Below are 18888 nucleotides of genomic sequence, written 5' to 3'. Positions count from 1 at the left end.
CAGCAGCATCTAGCTACAACCACAACATTGTCCATTCTCACATGCAGATATTTGTTCCCATCTTTGCTCAAGTGCAAAGAAATATTAAAGTTAAATTATATATACCCTTTATGCTTGCCGCATTGTTGAAGTGCATATTGCATAATACTGATTTGAAGACAGTGGTTGATTAAGAACTGGAATAAGAATAGCACGGTTGATGATGACTTGGGCACCATTCCCATTAGAAATGGCACAGACGGTACTTGGGTTCTTGTTTTGAGCGAAATGCAGCTTTTTAAGTCGATCAACCTTGCATTTGCACAGTCCCTTTCATCTTGGGTCACCAAAATACCAGAATTTGGAAATAGATGAAGGAATCTTTTTGTACATGGAAAGTGGCCTTGTTATATACATTTTTCTAAAAATTTCTTTGATCTATCTAGTTAATTTTCAGAAAAAAAAAAAAAAGATATATATATATATATATATAAATTCTAGTTAATTGTCATCACTACAAAATTTCACAAAAAAATCACGTTTTTTTTTTGAAAGAAATTTCCATGCATAACTTAATAACACGTTAACAAATCCACTTGCAAATAGTTCAAATGAAATTGATTTTTTTTCCTTTTCTTTTCTTGTCTGAGTCTTAGTTTCAGTAGTTTGATAAAATGTTCGATTTATTTGCAGAATGTTAAGAGTGTTAATTAAATATTATGAAGCAGGTGAAGTTTTGAAAGTCAGTTGACCTGCTTGAATTCATCCAATCTAAATGATGTGGGATCCATCAGCAGCCATCGTACTTAATGAACTGAACAAAAACAAAAAAGAGTGATCTTAGCGTGAAAGATGAGTCATCAAAACTTCGTACCATGTAGCAGACACCTCAAGGTTCAACAATATCGGGTAACAAGATAAAGAGAACCATAAGTTGACAACATACAACCGGTTATAGTCCCCATAATCACACACTTCAGCATGACTACAATTTCTTTACATGCTAATTCTACCTTCCCTTTTGTATTTTATTTACATAGTATAGTTGGAAGCATAGATATTGGGCATCTTGTTCAAATGCCTCAAGATTTTTTCAGCCATCTGCCTTGTATTGATATCCCCATGGTGGAAAGCACTGACCAATGTAGCAGGCAGCAACCTGTCCTGCGAGATATCTGAAGCATGTTTATCTCCACCTTTCATTAAGAATCTATCAATCATCCAAAATGATTTTTGCCAGAGTCCCTCTTCTCTGTGTTCTTTAACCACATTCAACACATGCTGTATGGTGTTCACTTCACTCAACATGCTCACACTCTTGTTTACATCAACTTTGTCGTCCAGCAATGTACATAGAGCCGATAATGCAGCTTCAACCACCTCAACATTCTCATGTTCCAAACATGCCAACAACCTGCCAACCGCCTTTGCATCAATTAAGCAAAATGTGTTTTGTGAAGAACAAGCGCCTCTGTGAACTGGACAGACTGATGGTATCTTCTTCTTTGATGAGCTAAATGATAGGGATTTTGGTAAGGTTAACACTTTCAAGAACTTGGTTTTCTTTATTTCTGGTGGTTTTGATAGGTTTGTTGATTCTGAAGATAGATTCTCCAACCCAATTGCAGATAACCTCTGAACTTCATCACATGATGTGTTCATAAGCAGTTCTGTGAATACAGCTGTGAAGTTGTAGTTTCTTGCTAGAAACAGCATTTGGGGTTCATACAGTGTAGTTGTGAATCTAACAAGAACACCAACTAGGCCTTCTAAGAAAGCACTTGCATACCTGCTAGTTCTTGTTCCACTTCTTTGGATTAGATTGATTGATTGTAGAACTGTAGGCACTACATTCTTGCCAAGAAGAGCTAGATTGAGTGTTAGGTTCTGGTGGGGAAGTTTTGCAAGAAACTTTGCTGAAATTGCCTGTTTCTGTGTTATACAGGTTGTTTCAGTTGGGCATTGAATTAGGTTCTCAGGTTGACCTCTTGTTTTGCATAGTCTCTCAACTAGTGTGTGACCCATGTAAGGCGAGATTGTGATGAGTAGTTTTATTGTTGCAACTCCAAGCTCTTCGTGTGGGTTGTTGATGAATGAAATCAGGGAGTAGCTCGCTTCAGAATCTTTGATAACCGAGACAATGGTGGCCATTGATTTTGGAGAGTTTGACAAGCATAATAAAATTCTGATAAGACTGACATTGAGTTCATCCGGAGTAGAATTCTTCAGCATGTAGATTAAGTTGTACAAAACATAGTCTGAAGTCATTTTGTGGCCCTGAGTACTTACTTGGAGGTTCTCATACTCAATCCCAGATTCAAGTATGTTAGCAAGAATTGCAGCAGCTTCTCCTTTTGAGTTCATTGGTTCATTGTAGATTCCCCGGTTGAACATCTCTTCAGCCATGATCTGTACAACACCTTCTTCTACAAGTATTTTTCCATTTGGATTGTGAGAAGAGATTTGCACTAGAGCCTTGAATGCTGTCCTGCTTGTTAAAGTGTTATCACTCTGCACCATTCTGACGAGATTAGGAGCAACCCTCTCAGCCACATAGGTTTTGCTGTCATGTCCAAGAACAATTTCCCCAAGGTAGCTCGCCATTTCGATCTGCATGTCCTCAGAACCTGTTTATGTATTTGATTTTTTTTTTTTTAAAAAAAAACGTAGCTGTGGTTAGATAGTTTATATAACCTTTTACACACTGTATTGATGCCATACGTAATGAGCTGAAGGTAATTGTTATATAGTTATTGGACTAAAAACCCCAAAGATTTCAGTTCCTATGATGGTGCAAGGGCCATTAAATAGTTGTCCAAAAGCTTCTAAATTAGTCTTTGGCTAACCTCTGCATTCTATGCACATTTTCTTCTCAATATTTAGGGTTTAGGGGCTATTGCAAGTGACAGCTAGTGAATGGTTGGAAAATGAAGTTTGAAAACTTACCTTCATTCAGATGATATATCAGGGGTTCCAAGAGTCCATTTTCTGCCATGCACTTAATGTTATCTGGTAATCTCTCTAGATTCTTTAAGATTTTTTCTGCTTTTTCTGAAGCAAAGGCATCAACAGACCGACTGTATTTGATTTTGATCAGCATCAGTATCCCGCCGGTAACTGAACCAAGTTTCTCACACAAAAGTTGGGATCTTGAAAGCTCAAGCAAGAACAACAACGATGCATGCCTTACAGGTTGCAGACTACTTGACAGCAACTTGATTATAATTGAAATATCAATGATCTTCGCAATTATTTCCTGCACATAAAATCACTAATCATGGAAATATTTTTCCAAGTCCTTATTGGCTTGTTTGCTCTCAAGTCTTAGCTAAGCCCTTCCTTCCCTACGGAGTACATATCTAAACATACAGATAGTAGAAAGATAGAAGTATAAATCATATCACTTAGTTTCTTCTGCATACACAAAATTTTCAGCACAATATTAACCAAAAGTGTTGATGCTCGTGTCCAAATTATAGCTGGAAAATAAGTCTGCTTCTGAAAGCATATTTGGAAATTCTGTTATCGATAATTGTGGAAGACCTTGTTTGATTAACACTCTGAGAAATTAGTTTTATCTCTTTACTAGTTAATATTTCTGCTTTCAAAATTGTGAATAAAGGTGAAACTGAATCATTATGTTCATTTGATTATTACATTTTGATCCTTTTCATAAAAATTCAAGAGATTTAAGGAGTCAAACCTTTCCATCATCATCTTCCTCCACAAGTTGATGTAATAGATCCAACACTGCACATCTGACATCTCCGTCTTTATACCCTAAAAAATTAACCAGCAATGGCAACATTCCGACATTGCAGACCTGTACCTTATTGTACTCTTTCCTTCGGCATAAACTTTGGAGATCTTTTATAGCCTCAAATACCATTCTTTCTGAACTAGCTAAAGACAAAGCTGCCCGAGCAACCTTGATCCTTGCGGCATCATTCCTATCCTTCCATTCCTCTATTGTGGTCTTTAGAGCTAAATTGGTGCTTAAGCGCCTGCTGCTCAGGTTCTGCCCTGTGGTTGGACAAACTATTTCCTCTGAATTTTCAAACTTTTCAAACCACTCTGATATTGCCTTCTTTTCATAGGTCACTCCAGTTTCAATGGTTACCGGATCATCCATAACTTCCTTAGTCAATGGACAGAAGAAAGTCTCATACAGTGGTTCGATGTACTGAGCTACCTTCGGCAATGTCATTGATCTGCTTACGTTCTGATAGCTGCTTTGGCTGCTGAGACTGGTGTTTGTAAAGAAGTCCCCAAGACGTGGCATGCCTAGTAACTTGGCATTATCCATGGAAACTTCTACACTGATAGAGTAGAGATCTGATTCTGGTGGTTCTTCGTTTGGTAGTTTCTGCGGCTCCTGCTCTTTGGTCTCTGACACTTGATTGTGGGTGACATCAAAGTAAGCATTCACCATCTCCTTTGAAAGACACTGGACTGCAACTTCTGCATATTCTTGGCCCGTAAATGTCGATGAAGGTATCGAGCTCAAGCATTCTCCCATACATTTTATTACCTCCCCAAGCTGTGTCATCGTGATTTTCAGTTCAGTATCTAAATCTGAACAGCTGCCTTTCTCGCATTTTTTCACAAGATCCTTGGCCAAATTAATGCTTTTACCCAGAGACTGTAGAATCTCCATTGCATTTGCCGGGGCATTCTCGATTGTCTGCAGCTCCATTATGACTATAGAAGCTCGATAAAGGTAGCATCCAAATTCGTTAAACTTTTCAAATTCTAATTCTATGCAAACCGTTGATGCTGTAATCTCCGAAATCAATTCCAGCAAAGAGTCAACAAGACCAACAATTGCAGTTGTATCCTTGTTGAACTAAAGAAAGAGAGAAGATATTAGTCTGGCTTTCATCTGGACTAGTTCAGGTTTGATTACTTTCATGAATTTGTACATTCAATAAAACTAAAATTAAGTAGTGAACTCCCTGTTAATTGTGCTCATATTAGATCATAAGTCAAAGTTGGGTGGTTGCCTGTTTATGGGAATTTCTAAGCAAATGACAACGTTCACTTCACTGAGATTGGGAACTTTACTTGTAGCTATTTTAGATGGAATGAGTGTGAGAAAGGCATTTAACAGAAGAAGTTGTTTGTCAATTCTACATGTTAATGCATAAATACAAGATATGCGTAGAAGCATGAGAAAAGCTTGAATAGTTTGCCAATGGTTTAAAATGCCCGGAGCTGTAATAAGTAACTAAGAATCCACTGTTCAGCTATTCAATTTGTGTCTATATACTGTTTTCGTCCGATCTGAGTGTAGAATTCTAGAAAAAAATTCCAGTGAAATTTGAAAAGGCTCCACAGCTAGATGTGCCTATATGGAAGCTTAGTAGACACTTCATTGAAAAGCCACCCGGAAGATGAAACAAGAAAAATGAAAATTGGAGGCTTTCAATACATGAAAATAGTACATCAACTGTGCTTTAGTCTTGCAAAATTAAACTAATTTGTCTCTCATGCCAAAGTTATTGAGGAAAGAAAGTTCCACAAATATTGTTTCCTGAAATTTATTTGGGTAAAAATGATCATAAGCTTATAAAAACCATAGCCCTATAAAAATACAATACAACTTTTCTCAGTTCATGATACTTAAAGATGAAAGACTGAACAAGTTTTAGTAGCATATGGCTGTGAAAAAGAATCAAAGGTGGAGAAAGAAAATATAAGTAGACAGAAAATACATGAATGAAAATCTCATACCGACATCAGTTGGAGCTTCTACTCTGGATGACCTTCTTGGTGTAGTAGCTCCAGAATTTCAGAAAACCAGGAGTACTAATTTACTTTGGTTGGAAGAGACATTTTGACGGATGAAAAATTTTCTTTTTGAATCTGTCTAAGATGGCTTACTATAATCATTATGTTGCTTTTAGGTTGGTAACTCAACAAAGGAAGCAAGGTCCATAATAACATTGACTCAGTCAGCTTCAGGTAGAAATGGTCATTGAAGAATCTCTCCATTATATATGTATGGGTTCCTTTTCAAGTTTAATTTATGGTTTTCATACGTCACTTTAAGGAAGAAAATCCCAAGCTTTGGTTACAAGTCCTATTAATCTATAATTTCGGTTACGAATAAATTCCCTGTTATATGGTTTTGTGCCAGAATTTTTCAAATTAAATTAGCCGCGTTTTTTTTTTTTTTTGGTTTCCTTGTTGCTAACCAAGGCGTTGGGTCAATGTATCATATTTTATAATTAACCTCTGAGGTTTATTGAATACTCTATAAGTTCAAAAAATTAAGTAAGTTACAATGTTATTGTGATAGATGACCGTAAGGTTTGAACTCAATAACTTAAAGAAGGAAATAAACCTTATTGACTATCAGACTAATCCCTTAGGGTTTAAATTAACTACTTTTGGAGATGATTTTTTCCTGTAACCAAGTCTTAAAATTTAGATCATGTTTAAACGAAGTCCAAAACGGATAAATATTTACTTGATTGGATCTAAATTATCACATTCCTATAATAGTCTACAAGATGAAAGCTTTAGAGTGCAGTATGGTAGGCCTAAAAATAAAGTATACACTTTTCCCAACCAAGGTTTGCCTTAATGACACTTTCTCACCCAAAAAGTTTCAAAATACTATTTTCCCACCCAATGTTTATATTTTGTTAATACCCAAAACACACTTCACTTTCTCAGCTAACGTTTAACGAGTTACTAGGAGTCATGGTAAAAGGATTTTTGTAGAGTGTAGTTCGGTGGATCAAATGGTGATAACCGATTGAATATTAGTTGCTGAAAATCAGCTAAAAACAAAAAACCCTAGATTTGCGGTAATTAGTAATCGATGAGAAATCAGGTGCTAGAATGAGAGGGGTTTTGTAGAGAGAAGACCGAAGGTGATGAAGAGAATTTTCGCCGTCAGAATCAGTTGGAGTTCGCTTTGGGTAATAACGGAATATTAACTTTGGGTGAGAATGTGATATTTTGAAACTTTTGGGGTGGAAAATGTTATTGAGACAAACCTTGGGTGGGAAAAAGTTGTTTGCTCCCTAAAAATACAGTTGAAGCAACCAGAAAGTTGGTAAACAAATAGGATCAAGCAAGACCCTGGAATAGGCAATTGCATTGACTTTAGCAGATGAAGTTTTTTACCCAGTCAGGTTAAGGGTGGTTGGCTTATCACATTCACATCCACGTCGTTTGCAATACTTTATTTTATGACCAAATACTATAATATAAAATTAATTGTCATTGTAGCGTCAAAAATAATGATGTTTAAGCCAGAATATAATGCAGACAAGAAATGAATTCAGTTGACTATATTGTACGCCGTGATTATCATGGGACACCCACAAGGCAATTGGATTTTCTGATGGCTTCTGGGTTCTTCTATGAGTCCACTGCAGCTGCTCGGAAGTTCGCTGGTTCATTAGATTTTCGTAAGATAGAAGTTACGGATTCAACCAGAAGATGTTGTCATGCAATCTTCAAGATTGAATGCTTTCCCAGGGTTGTAAGATCATAGTTGGTGATTTATATCTAATTTATCAACTTACTTAACAGCGATGACTTACTCTTGATTTCAACTCCACCAATTTAATCAAACAGTTTATTTTCTACTGAGAGTTGCACACAGTGTGCTTTCCACCACAAGGATATTCCAGCCTAATCTCTACACTATTAGAAATCAGCAGATGGATGGGCTTGCTCACAACATGCATACCAGAATGTGAACAAATTCAAGCTATGTGAATTTCTCTTTATTATGATAATTTATTTTTAAGGACAATCAATTCATATAGATCATACAAAATAAATGGTACAAAGGTGGCAAAATATTTAATATACCACAAACAATTATCTTAACTAACCTATCTTTGTGATCTGTAAACACCCACCGACAACTGTCACTCTCATCATCCCTGAAGTAATGGAAGCTCGATGTGGTGGGCATAGCCTTCAACTTCCAGATTGATTGAATCACTTCATCGATCAAGTGCTATTCAACATAAAAAGCTTTAATTTCTTGGGTTATACACAGCTTATGTCAATGCAATTTGCTTGACCACCTTTTGAGCTGCTCTTTCAGAGAATGCTTCATGATGGACCGCCCAACAACAGCTCCAGGGAAAAAAATATATTTATCTTCTAAAAGAAACGTGAGATCAACCTTCTGTTAATGCTTGTAGGTCTCTCCTTTTGAGATATGTACAAAGGTACCCGACTACCCGAGTACACTGCTTGCAGCTATCCCAGAAGTTTCTTATCCTTTCAACTTATACTCCAATATGGTATAAGGAACTTGCCTTCAATTATGACCACGAATAAAGAAAACTCAACTGCCATTACCTTGTGGTTTTGAATGACAAAGGCAGAATCCAATTTCAAAGGCACACGGTCATGAGAAGAATGTGACCTGAGACTAGTTAAAGAAATAGGGAGAATCCATAACATCTCTGAGATCGAAGTCTCCCCGTTCTGGTAACGGTGGAAAATTCAAGGTAGGGAATGACTTCTGAAAGCTCTCCAACAACTGTAAGCATGAAAAAGATCATCAGTAACCAAAAACAATGTCATAACACAAGGTCAGCTGTTCAATTTAGAGCATATAGACTTCTAACAAGCAAATTTTCTCATTTCTATAAACGCATTCAATGAACAAAAGAATATCAAAGCTCCACAGATCTTGTCATTCTGATTTCCATCCTAAAGTAAGGCAATTGCATTTATTCATATTCTTAAATAAATTGGACATATAAACTTAAATATAAGGCTTGACTCTCGATGAAGTTTGAGGAAAGACATTGTGAAGAGGTAGGTTCAAATGGTAAAATTTTGATTTCTGATCATGTTGAGCGATGCCAAAATGACATTGACCACTAATTACAAAAAAATTTGGAATACGTCCCGCTTAACAGTTTTGAATGATGGAGGTCAATAAATATCAAAACACCCAAACTGCTTTCAAATTTTGATAGTGGCGTTTGTTATTCTCTTTGTTGCTATTGACAACAATTTGGCACACTAATAGGGATACCGGCTCCAGGAAGCTCTATCCTTTGTTGAAATTTTTCAAGAAATTATAATCCCCAACTGGCAGTTTTCTATCCAGATTATAGAACAATATGCAAGTAAAGTTACTTTACATTTTCCAGTATTGGCTTCGAATAGAGCTCAACAAACTTTTCTCTGAGTATCCTATTCATTTCGTCAATATCAGATGCATGTGTCCAGTATGAATCGTGGACCCCTGTAATAAAACATTGGTGCAAAACAGTTTTAAGACTTCCAATACATAATGACAAATGCGCAAAAGATAAAAACACATATACATATATCTGAAGAAGACATAAGACTCGGTACATACCTGCAAAGCTCATGCCTGCCTTTTGGCAAGCAACAGCAGTCATCATCATGTGGGAACCATCAAGTGAGTGAACAAAATTTGGGGGGAAAGCTGTTCTCTGCCGCTTAACCATGACCTGCAATATTTACAAAGGCAACGGAATCAGTAAAATAGTACACTTCAGATGGCTTAAAATTAATTTTAAAAGAGGAAGTTAAGTACTATAAAATCACAGATTGCATAAAATTTGGTTAAAAAAACTGAAAATTACACAAAAATCAATAACCTAGAAAGTTTTATTATTTTTTCCCCATTAAAGCTAATCAAAGAATTTTTCCATTTTAGGGCACAGACAGATAAAGCTGCTTATGATTTTATTAGAATTGTACTTTAGAATCTTGAAGAAACAGATAAACAAGGCCTAACAGTAAAGGAAGATTAAAAACCTTGTCAGTTTCTCGCTGTAATGCCAATATCTGCAGAGAAGTTTTGATCTGCATTCAATTCAACATAACATTTTAATTAAAAACTGAAATTACTGAGGAATTTGATTCAAAATCATAGGACGTGAAAAATTTCTTAGAACATTACAAGATGCCTTCCTGTCTGCCGGTAAGGCTGTACAACAGGAAGTCCAAGAGGAGTTGTCCATCGCACTGACTGATTCACTGAAGCTATCACCTGTTAATATTCAAATTAACTGTCAGCATTTGTAGGAAAACACAATAGCTTAATGGAGAATGATGCTAAGATGTGAAATGATACAATTAAGCACACCACTTCCTATAAAACATTTAGCTCACACCACTTCCTATAAAACATTTAGCTCATGAAAAATTTTCAAGACTTGTGAGAGAAATGGGTAACATGGGAACCCAAACTTTAAAAAATTTGGACAATGACTTTTTTTTTTTTTTTTTTTTTAACTTGAATATCTAATTTTGTAATTTATTTTCTGCAGAATATTGTTGGGGCTATTTAAATGGAATTTGAGGGACTCTTAAGTGAAATTTTTTTGGAAACAGCCATGTGTTTTTTCTTTTCAATATATAGTAATGGGGTTAGGCTATTGTAATACATTCTTTTTGCACAAATTTGTGAAACAAATTCTTAACCTTTGACTAAAAGTAATCCAGTGGGCTTGTGATGGAAGATGTTAGAGTTAGTTATTTTTTTATTCAATCTAAACAGTTTTTTAGTCACTGTATTGCCATGAATTAATGGTTAAGAATTTGTGCCACAAATTAGTACTAAAAGTTTGTGTTACAGTAGCTTGACTAATAATAAATTTGTAAAACAATGAAAATATGCACACTTGAATTAGAAAATACGAGAAAAAATTTGAAGTGTTAAAATCTAAAGGTTCAGAACATCAAAAGACTCTTAAGACTGAATCAAAAGAATTGCCTTACTGGAGAAGGAAAACCATGAGAATGAACACTGCAAAATGTCAAAAACGGGATGCATACTTGTCCTAGGATACAAACAAGAGAATTAGAAACTCAAAGATATCCAAGGGTTCAGAAATCAAAAGACTCTTAAGAATGAACCACAAGAATCACGTTAGCGGAGAAAGAAACCATGAGAATGAACACGACAATATATATATATCCACCTACTCATGAAAATAATGATGTCATCCGACTTTTATGGATAATCGGAAAAGAGAAGGGCAAAACACATCGTGAACAAATTTATCCAACTGGAATTTTCAAACACTATCATTGGATCACCTAGTGACTCTTAAGGCAACACAGCCTACAGATAAACAAGATTCTCATTTGGACAATCTCCATAGCTTAACTCCTCAAACATTAGGTTCACAGCTGTCCACTAACACGATTAGTTTTTCCGCTATAGATGAGTACATCATTAAGATATAAAAAATTAAAATCACTAGCAAACAGGTGACACACCTTAGCACACTCGCCAAGCCAATTCATGATACTTCTTGCAGCTTCAAACATCTCCCCCAAGGCAGTCAATGTGGTCTGTATGTGCACAAAAAGTTATCAGTCTAAACTACATTATACGTGCACACTTGCACATACACACATACATATGCACACTGAAACCTAATTTCCTTACTTTTGCTGCATAGGAAGATGCTTGAAAGAGTTCTGAATCATCTGCAATGGCACCACGTTCTTTTAACCTCTTCTTGATTTGGTCACGTGCCCCTATATAAGTGACACCATAAACTGATGTCATCACCGTCTGCTTCACCAACTTTCTGTCCACCTAAGTAAGTAAAACAGTAAATGTAAACAATTAGTAATATAATTATAAGCTGGTCAATGAAATTCTGATAATGGAAACACAAACCAAACAACTTACAACCTCAAGTGTCAGCTAAATCATCATATAAAATTAAAAACAATTGTATCCCATATATAAGTAAAGCAGTTGTACATTCTTATGCAAACATAACAGCATTGCATTCAACAAACTAAAACAACGGCAAAGACCTGATTGACCAAAAGCCGAGCATATAGAGCATTCCGATCGGTTTTAGGATCTTTCTCAGCATCCCTTCGCATGATCTCGAGAACTCTGAATTGCAACAGGAACTCAATTAGATGCAACAATATGCATGCGCGCAAGAGAGAGAGAGAGAGAGAGAGAGAGAGAGAGAGAGAGCATTGTTTACCGGGATGCAATTCCTGAGTAAATATCTGCAGGTTTATCCCCTCCAACAAGATTCACGGCAGCAGCTCCCAACTAAGAAAGCAAAAAAGTGACACAAGCATGGGAGAGGTATATTAAAATAATTTTCTGAGAAAATTGGAAATAATTACCAAGATACTCAAAAATTGTTCACAAAAGGATTAGGATTAGCACAGAGACAGATACTGAATCTGACTCATGGAAATGGAGATGTTAAAGGTACCATTTAACTCTTGGACAGTAAGCTGAAAAAGATGATATTTCTGTCCAGTATGAAGTAATAATTTCTCATCAATTTCAAAACTTTGCCAGGAAAAAAAAATATTACAGTTTGCATATTCCCAGAAATTCTTTAATGCATTAAAAAAAGCATGAACAAATTGGATGCAATCAGAAAGGCTCAAGAAAGAAACACATATAAATTCTAGAAGGAAAAAATTATTCAAGGACAAAAAGGCAAGCAAAAAGTCTGCCAAGTAGTTAAGAGCTTAAATTATATTTTGAAAGTAAAAACAAACATAAGCTATATTACCTTGTCCCTTCCTAAGGCAGCATAGTGTTGTAAGCCATTACATGAACCATCCTTGCAAAATAACAAAACAAGAAAAGCAAAGATTAAGACCTAGAGGAATAATATTTACCCAAGCATTTAAAGTGACCCCACATCCAAAGGATGAAACCTCATAATACAGACAAAATAATGGAAATGCAATAAAATAAGCAGAACCATTAACATTGCTAAAACATCATATTACAGTATACATCATGATCTATCATAGATGAGAACAAACTAAAATCATGTTACATTCTAACACAAATGATTATAGTGACAATCCAATTATATACAGAGGCTATTGCATCAGTATCTCAACAAAATCATAAGGCTATATATGTTTCTGAACATAGAACTTTAACTAGCATCTTCCTCTCTGCACCAGAAAATTTGACTTCATTTTCCATATCAATAAAAAAATGAAAAAATGCGCCACTACAAAAAGTGAATCTATACACCAACCTTGCCAAAACAAGAATTGTTATTTTGTAAAAGAAAATTTTTGGAACATGCACATCCACTGGATCATGTACTTAGCAAGGATATTCTCCAAACCAATACATCCAATCTCATAAGGAAAAAGAAAATACCATGTGTACAGGGATATGTGAAATAGTAGTCTCCGGAGAGGAGCTTCTCAATGCTTCTGAGAGATTCATACATGCTGCCAAGCACTGAAAAGGATCTTCTGCACCCAACCACCAGCGCCTTCCTTCCAGAGGTCTGTCAGCAGAATCAAAGATATCATCCAAATGATTCTCACTGAATGCTACTCGACCCTCGTACGATAACTTGTCCACACCACCAGCATACAAATTTGCCAGATGTATCTTCAGCCAATGTAAGCCTGTCTTCCCAAGAGGGCGTCCCTCTGCAAACTCCAGGATCCCTCGGCACAGATCAGAGCCAAGGTGATTTAAATGTGGGTGCATGGGATATGCACGACCTCGGAAATCAAGGTTATGTGGGTAGTAGAAGCCCTCTTCATCCTTCATTTTTCGAGCCACCTGCACCCAAAGGGGCATATTAATATTGCATCTACCAGAGATGCAACAGCCCTAAGTAAATTTTACAGAATAGTGAATTTCCTTACAGCAAGTTTGAGTTCTATATGACAGCGCTGTGAATGTCTCTCACTATTTTCCTTTTTTGCAGCCTTAACCTTCCATTTCCATTTCTTTTTTTCTGCTTCATCCTCTGTGTCGCATTCTTCAGGGATAGGAACCTGTAAATACATTTAGAAAAGATGAAGAAGAAAGATTACTAAAAGGTACCTCAGCACTGAACAGGATAAGTGAGGATGAAGTTTATGTTGAACATTAATTCATTCCTCCAGAAAGAAAAAGGAACATGAAAAACTATAAGAGCAAAAACAATTTTGGCTTATTGAACTGTACCCACATCTTCACGGTCAACAAGGTCAGCAAGACCGCCTCCATTAGCCCAGATTCTGTCAATTACACTAAGTATCCTTTTATTCACTCTCCATTTGGTATTTCCTAGAGTATCCAGGGCCTGATTCACAAACAATCACAGAATTAATGCATCAAAGTCAAAGTGAAACCCTTGCAATGTTCAAACATAAATTAGTCACAAATACTACCCAAGAAAAAATGCCACTAAAAGAAAAGTCAAAGATAAATCATTAAACATTGAAAAAAGCAAACAAGAAACAAAAGCATAAAACTCTTGACATCTCAAACCTCAAAAACTGGCTCTAATTGACTCCTTGGAGTTCTTTTTACTGCTTCACGTTGTTGTCTTGCTCCATGTATTCTCATGACATAGGATGGTAAAAATAAGTATGCACCACGGTCATACCTGCCAAAACACAAAACACCAAATGAGCCCTACATCCAAGGCAAAAGGAGCAAAATTCAGATATAAACAGCTGTTCTAAATACCATTAAAAGAAAATAGTTAACCATCAAAAAGCATAAGTAAATATGATTCCAATACACAACTCAACCAAGCCTCATTCCAAGCCAGTGGGGAGTACATATGATCAAATACACAATTAGTGTGGAAAGAGGTAAAAGACATCATCTCCTTCTATGATGACTGTTTAAGAAGACAAATGAGCTAGAAAAGTTGTTTAATAAAGCATAAAATAAAGGAGAACTTGCAATTATTGTCACAAGGAAAATGCCAAAATCTAAAATTCATACCCTGTCCAGTTTAAAGGAGGCACCAACATTGGCATATAATCAATGACCATGTGCCTAGCCTGTTTGGACAAACAAGAGATTAGTTTCATACTTATACCTCATGTCTAAATATGTAAGTACTAGGGGAGAAGTTGAGGCACTTTCAAAGTGTCCCGACCCATAAATAAAAAATAGTAAACAAAAAAGCATGAAAGTGAGCCATTGTAGAAGAACGTATCCAACTCACACTATTCTCAAGACCTTTGCGGACTAGAGGATCGCATTCGATAACACCATACCTCCTTCCTTTCCTATTATAGACAACCAGAGAAAGTAAACATTGTAATATACTTAAGAGAGAGAGAGAGTGAGGGCAGAGTATTGATGGGCACCAGAAACAGAGATGTAGTCTTTCTTACATTGCGTCTTTTGTGATACTTTTAAGAGTGTGCACAAATGCAGGGCGAATATCAGGAGGACTATCACCGAACTGATCAACAGGAGGTTGTATATAGGCTGTTTCCATTAACAACTGCATCAAACGGCAGCCAACCTGGGAAGTGCAAGCATCAGAATATAACAGCAAAAAGGAGAACAACAACCACGACGAGCAGCAAACACTTCAAAATTTAGAGCCACAGAACATCACAAACCTTAACATGAGCCTCCTGACCCCATGGCTTGGAATCATCCTGGTGCTTCACAATTTTCCTTACTAGATGCAGCTTTTGTTTTTTAATTAAACTAGTAACCTTTTTCTTTAATTTTTCTTTTTCTTTAGTTACATTCTCTAGTTCATTGGTCAGAGGCTCAGATATATCTTCTGATTTATTATCCGTTACATTCTTCTTCTTCTTCGTCTTCTCCAAGAATCTGTTTATCCTGGCCTGATCCACATAAGATATAATTGTACGTAAGCAATAAGTACAATTTATAGCAAATTTTTCCAGCACCCAAAAATAATGTCAAATGGTGCTCTTTAGAATATTTCTGGAAAAATATACTCTTTGATTTACGCATAACCAGGATTAATTAGAGTGACTCAATCACATATGTTGTAGAGGCAGCAAAAACCATAAATCATTACTATCATAAATTCCTTTCACTGAAAGATTTGACTCCAAACTTCATTTGCACAGCCAGAATTTTTGTAGACAATAAGGAATACTCACATCTGTATACACAGTTTGAACAATAATCTCCTAATCACACCTTAACAACTGCAATGAAAGAATCAAAATATTCTAAGAAAGATGATAAAAATGAAAAGCAACCTCTTCAAGAAAAGAATAAAAGCACTCCAATAGAGCTAAACTATTGCTAGGTGGTACCATTTGTTTGTCAAACATTTAAAAGGAAAATCCTAAACTTCATTAGGAACCAATAATATAGTAGCAGGTGAAGCACATATCGCCATTCCTCTTACAGTTAAAAGAGTAATTCGGAATAAACCCCAAAACTCACTTCCATACATAAGGGGCTTGACATGAAAACTTCGCCGTTTTAAAAAGGACATGTATGCATATGGTAAAGGTTGAAGTGCCCTATATATAACCTGGCTGACAATAAAAAATGGCTCTGTTAGCAGAATCTTTCCAATGTTTTTCACTAGCCATTGAAATACTGAGCACAAGATAAATGCTTTTCAGCAGCACCACAAATAGGTTACTGACTGCAGGTTCTTTTCAATGTGTTACCGGCTTCAAGATGTTCAACGAGGCATTTAATAGATTAATAGAGGCTGTAACACACAGAAGAGAAATGCACGTAGTGGTAGCAGCAGCTGATCCTGATCCACTTATTCTGAGACAAAGAGAAGGCCTGTTCTCTGTGGGAAAATCAATTCATTTCTCCCTATCTCCTCCCAGAGTCTATATAAGCCGGAAGCATTGGTATCAATTCTTTGACTTTAGAAAAAGAAAAAAAGAGATTATATTTAATGGACCTTTGATGTTTTCCACCAGCTATGTGAAAGTAAAAGAATTCACGTTATAATCAAGCAAAGCTGCATGTCTTCCTAAAGCTTTCATGAATAAACCAGGAAACTGGCCAATTTCTTTCTCTGGCATCACCACATCGTAGCCTAATATTCACTTGGCTGATCAAAATTGAGGAAAATCTCTTAGATAAACCAGGACACAAGTATAAGATTGCAATTGCTACCAACTCGACTACTGGGAAGGCCTAATACATGCTAGTGAAGAATCAATTCTAAGCTATGAGAGACCTGAACAACATCATCAACAAGATTAAACAGCTCAATATGTTTCTACTACCAGAACAAATACAAATTTCTATTATTATAGAATGCCNTTGATGTTTTCCACCAGCTATGTGAAAGTAAAAGAATTCACGTTATAATCAAGCAAAGCTGCATGTCTTCCTAAAGCTTTCATGAATAAACCAGGAAACTGGCCAATTTCTTTCTCTGGCATCACGACATCGTAGCCTAATATTCACTTGGCTGATCAAAATTGAGGAAAATCTCTTAGATAAACCAGGACACAAGTATAAGATTGCAATTGCTACCAACTCGACTACTGGCAAGGCCTAATACATGCTAGTGAAGAATCAATTCTAAGCTATGAGAGACCTGAACAACATCATCAACAAGATTAAACAGCTCAATATGTTTCTACTACCAGAACAAATTGAAATTTCTATTAGTATAGAATACCTAATTTAAAACAACCAAAGAGTAATGCTTTAATTTCAATTGTCAACCACACACTTTAGTGATCATATGTATCGAGGAAAAAAAATACCATGAAATAGCCATTTAAGAAAAAATAGCTACAAAATCTGAAAATTTATAGCTTACCCACCTCATGTTCAATCGCTTCGCCAATCTGGCAAGCGGCCTGTACCACCCTAACACAACCAGCATCTCCTCCAGCAGTCATCAACAACCCCACCAACTTATGCATAGTAATAACGGCCATCATATCAGCCGGCAACTTATCCAAATAGGGAGCATGAGAAATCCTGCACTTCTTCTCCTTGCAAACCTCTTGGTCTTTAGCAATTGCATCTCTTAAAGGCTCGAACCAACCAAGAAACAAAGACTTAACATAAGGCAAATTGGGTGCAAGCTTTTGCTCACACATGTCCGTTAAAAGCTCTTGATACTCCTTGGCTGCCTGTTCCCATGCTTCGGTCTCCATCTTTATTTGCCTACGCTTTAATATGTAGTACTTTCCTATACCCATTCCACCTACCATTTTCTTCGGCTGCTTATCAAACGACGAAGATGATGAGTCCATTACATTGTCAGCTTCTTTGTGGATTTGCTCCAACAACTCTTGCATCTCTTCTGAACCCGAAAGGTCTGATTCTCCATCTGTCGAAGCAATTGCCTCTGCAGCACTTGCATAATTTCTTGTACGGTTAAAAACACTAAAAGGGTTGATAGATTGAGTGTGACTAAATCGACCGAAGTTTTGATTTTGAGTGGCTAAATCAGTAACTCGATGCAAAGCCAAAAGAGGGTGTGAAGCCTTAAAGAAAGTTTGTGTCTCAGGAGTTGTTATATTCTCTAGAAAATTAGATTCTTGAGAAAATTTCCCGGAGCACAATTTAATCTTCCTAGAAGAAGCTCTTTTGGCTAAATTCCGCCACATGTTTCAACGAATAAACGGTGACGAAGGGATATAAACAACCAAAGAACAACCGGATTTGCTAATGAAGAGAAAATTGGATAAAATATGATAAACAGAAGGAAGCTCTATAGAGAGGCCAAAACATAGAAGACGGGGAAAAGTAATATCCCAAGAGGATGAAAATTTTGCAGCCGCCTTAAAACCCTTCTAAAACCTGCGTGGTTATTTACTTCTTTCAGCAATTGAAATTTTCGGAGCCGACATTTTAACGACCCGAATTAACAGACGGGTTGGTTTGACCCAATACCCAAGTTTCCTGTTTTTTATTTTTCTCAAATTATTGTTTTGTACTTTTTTTTGAACATGATACAGTATGGAATACATCTATCAAAAAGCCCTTAATTTAAATCCATAAATAAATTTTCTAATTTAACAAATTTTAAATTATAAATATGAAATCGACACCACGGTTAAAACCATAACAATTGAATAAAATTGAATGAGGCGGTGCCGGTGCCGTTCTAGCTACAGTCTGCAAGCCGTCTAAATTTAAGTAAAATTACTTATTTGACTCTTTAAAAAAATTAAATTAAGAAGTAACCAATTTTTAAA

The 18888-nt window shown here is 36.2% G+C and overlaps 2 protein-coding genes across 3 annotated transcripts; both read right to left on the bottom strand.

Annotated features, from left to right (window-relative positions):
• Positions 1 to 713: 713 nt before the first annotated feature.
• On the bottom strand, positions 714 to 5793 carry LOC116137456 (putative U-box domain-containing protein 42). Its single transcript, XM_031423146.1, has 4 exons — positions 5713 to 5793; positions 3683 to 4825; positions 2926 to 3235; positions 714 to 2606 (listed from the first exon to the last, which is right to left on the bottom strand). The coding sequence occupies exons 1-4, from the start codon at positions 5716 to 5718 to the stop codon at positions 1012 to 1014; spliced, it is 3054 nt and encodes a 1017-aa protein (XP_031279006.1). The 5' UTR covers positions 5719 to 5793; the 3' UTR covers positions 714 to 1011.
• Positions 5794 to 7724: 1931 nt separating this feature from the next.
• Positions 7725 to 18487, bottom strand: LOC116137432 (DNA-directed RNA polymerase 1, mitochondrial-like). 2 transcript variants are annotated; one of them, XM_031423115.1, is made up of 19 exons: positions 17503 to 18486; positions 15331 to 15564; positions 15097 to 15230; positions 14925 to 14988; positions 14699 to 14757; positions 14234 to 14351; positions 13932 to 14045; positions 13624 to 13755; positions 13121 to 13537; positions 12510 to 12560; positions 11961 to 12031; positions 11779 to 11863; positions 11399 to 11551; positions 11227 to 11301; positions 9902 to 9991; positions 9757 to 9804; positions 9332 to 9446; positions 9111 to 9214; positions 7725 to 8497 (listed from the first exon to the last, which is right to left on the bottom strand). In XM_031423115.1, the coding sequence occupies exons 1-19, from the start codon at positions 18295 to 18297 to the stop codon at positions 8387 to 8389; spliced, it is 2970 nt and encodes a 989-aa protein (XP_031278975.1). In that variant the 5' UTR covers positions 18298 to 18486; the 3' UTR covers positions 7725 to 8386. The 2 variants fall into 2 exon arrangements, with proteins under 2 accessions (XP_031278975.1, XP_031278976.1); XM_031423116.1 differs by lacking the exons at positions 7725 to 8497; positions 9111 to 9214; positions 9332 to 9446; positions 9757 to 9804; positions 9902 to 9991 and adding an exon at positions 10723 to 10784 and having other exon boundaries at positions 17503 to 18487.
• Between the last annotated feature and the right edge of the window lie 401 nt (positions 18488 to 18888).

This window comes from Pistacia vera, unplaced genomic scaffold (genome assembly GCF_008641045.1).
Source record: "Pistacia vera cultivar Batoury unplaced genomic scaffold, PisVer_v2 Contig325, whole genome shotgun sequence".
Classification (NCBI taxonomy): domain Eukaryota; kingdom Viridiplantae; phylum Streptophyta; class Magnoliopsida; order Sapindales; family Anacardiaceae; genus Pistacia; species Pistacia vera.
Note: the sequence above shows the minus strand (reverse complement) of the source record. Positions and strands in the feature narration are given on the sequence as shown.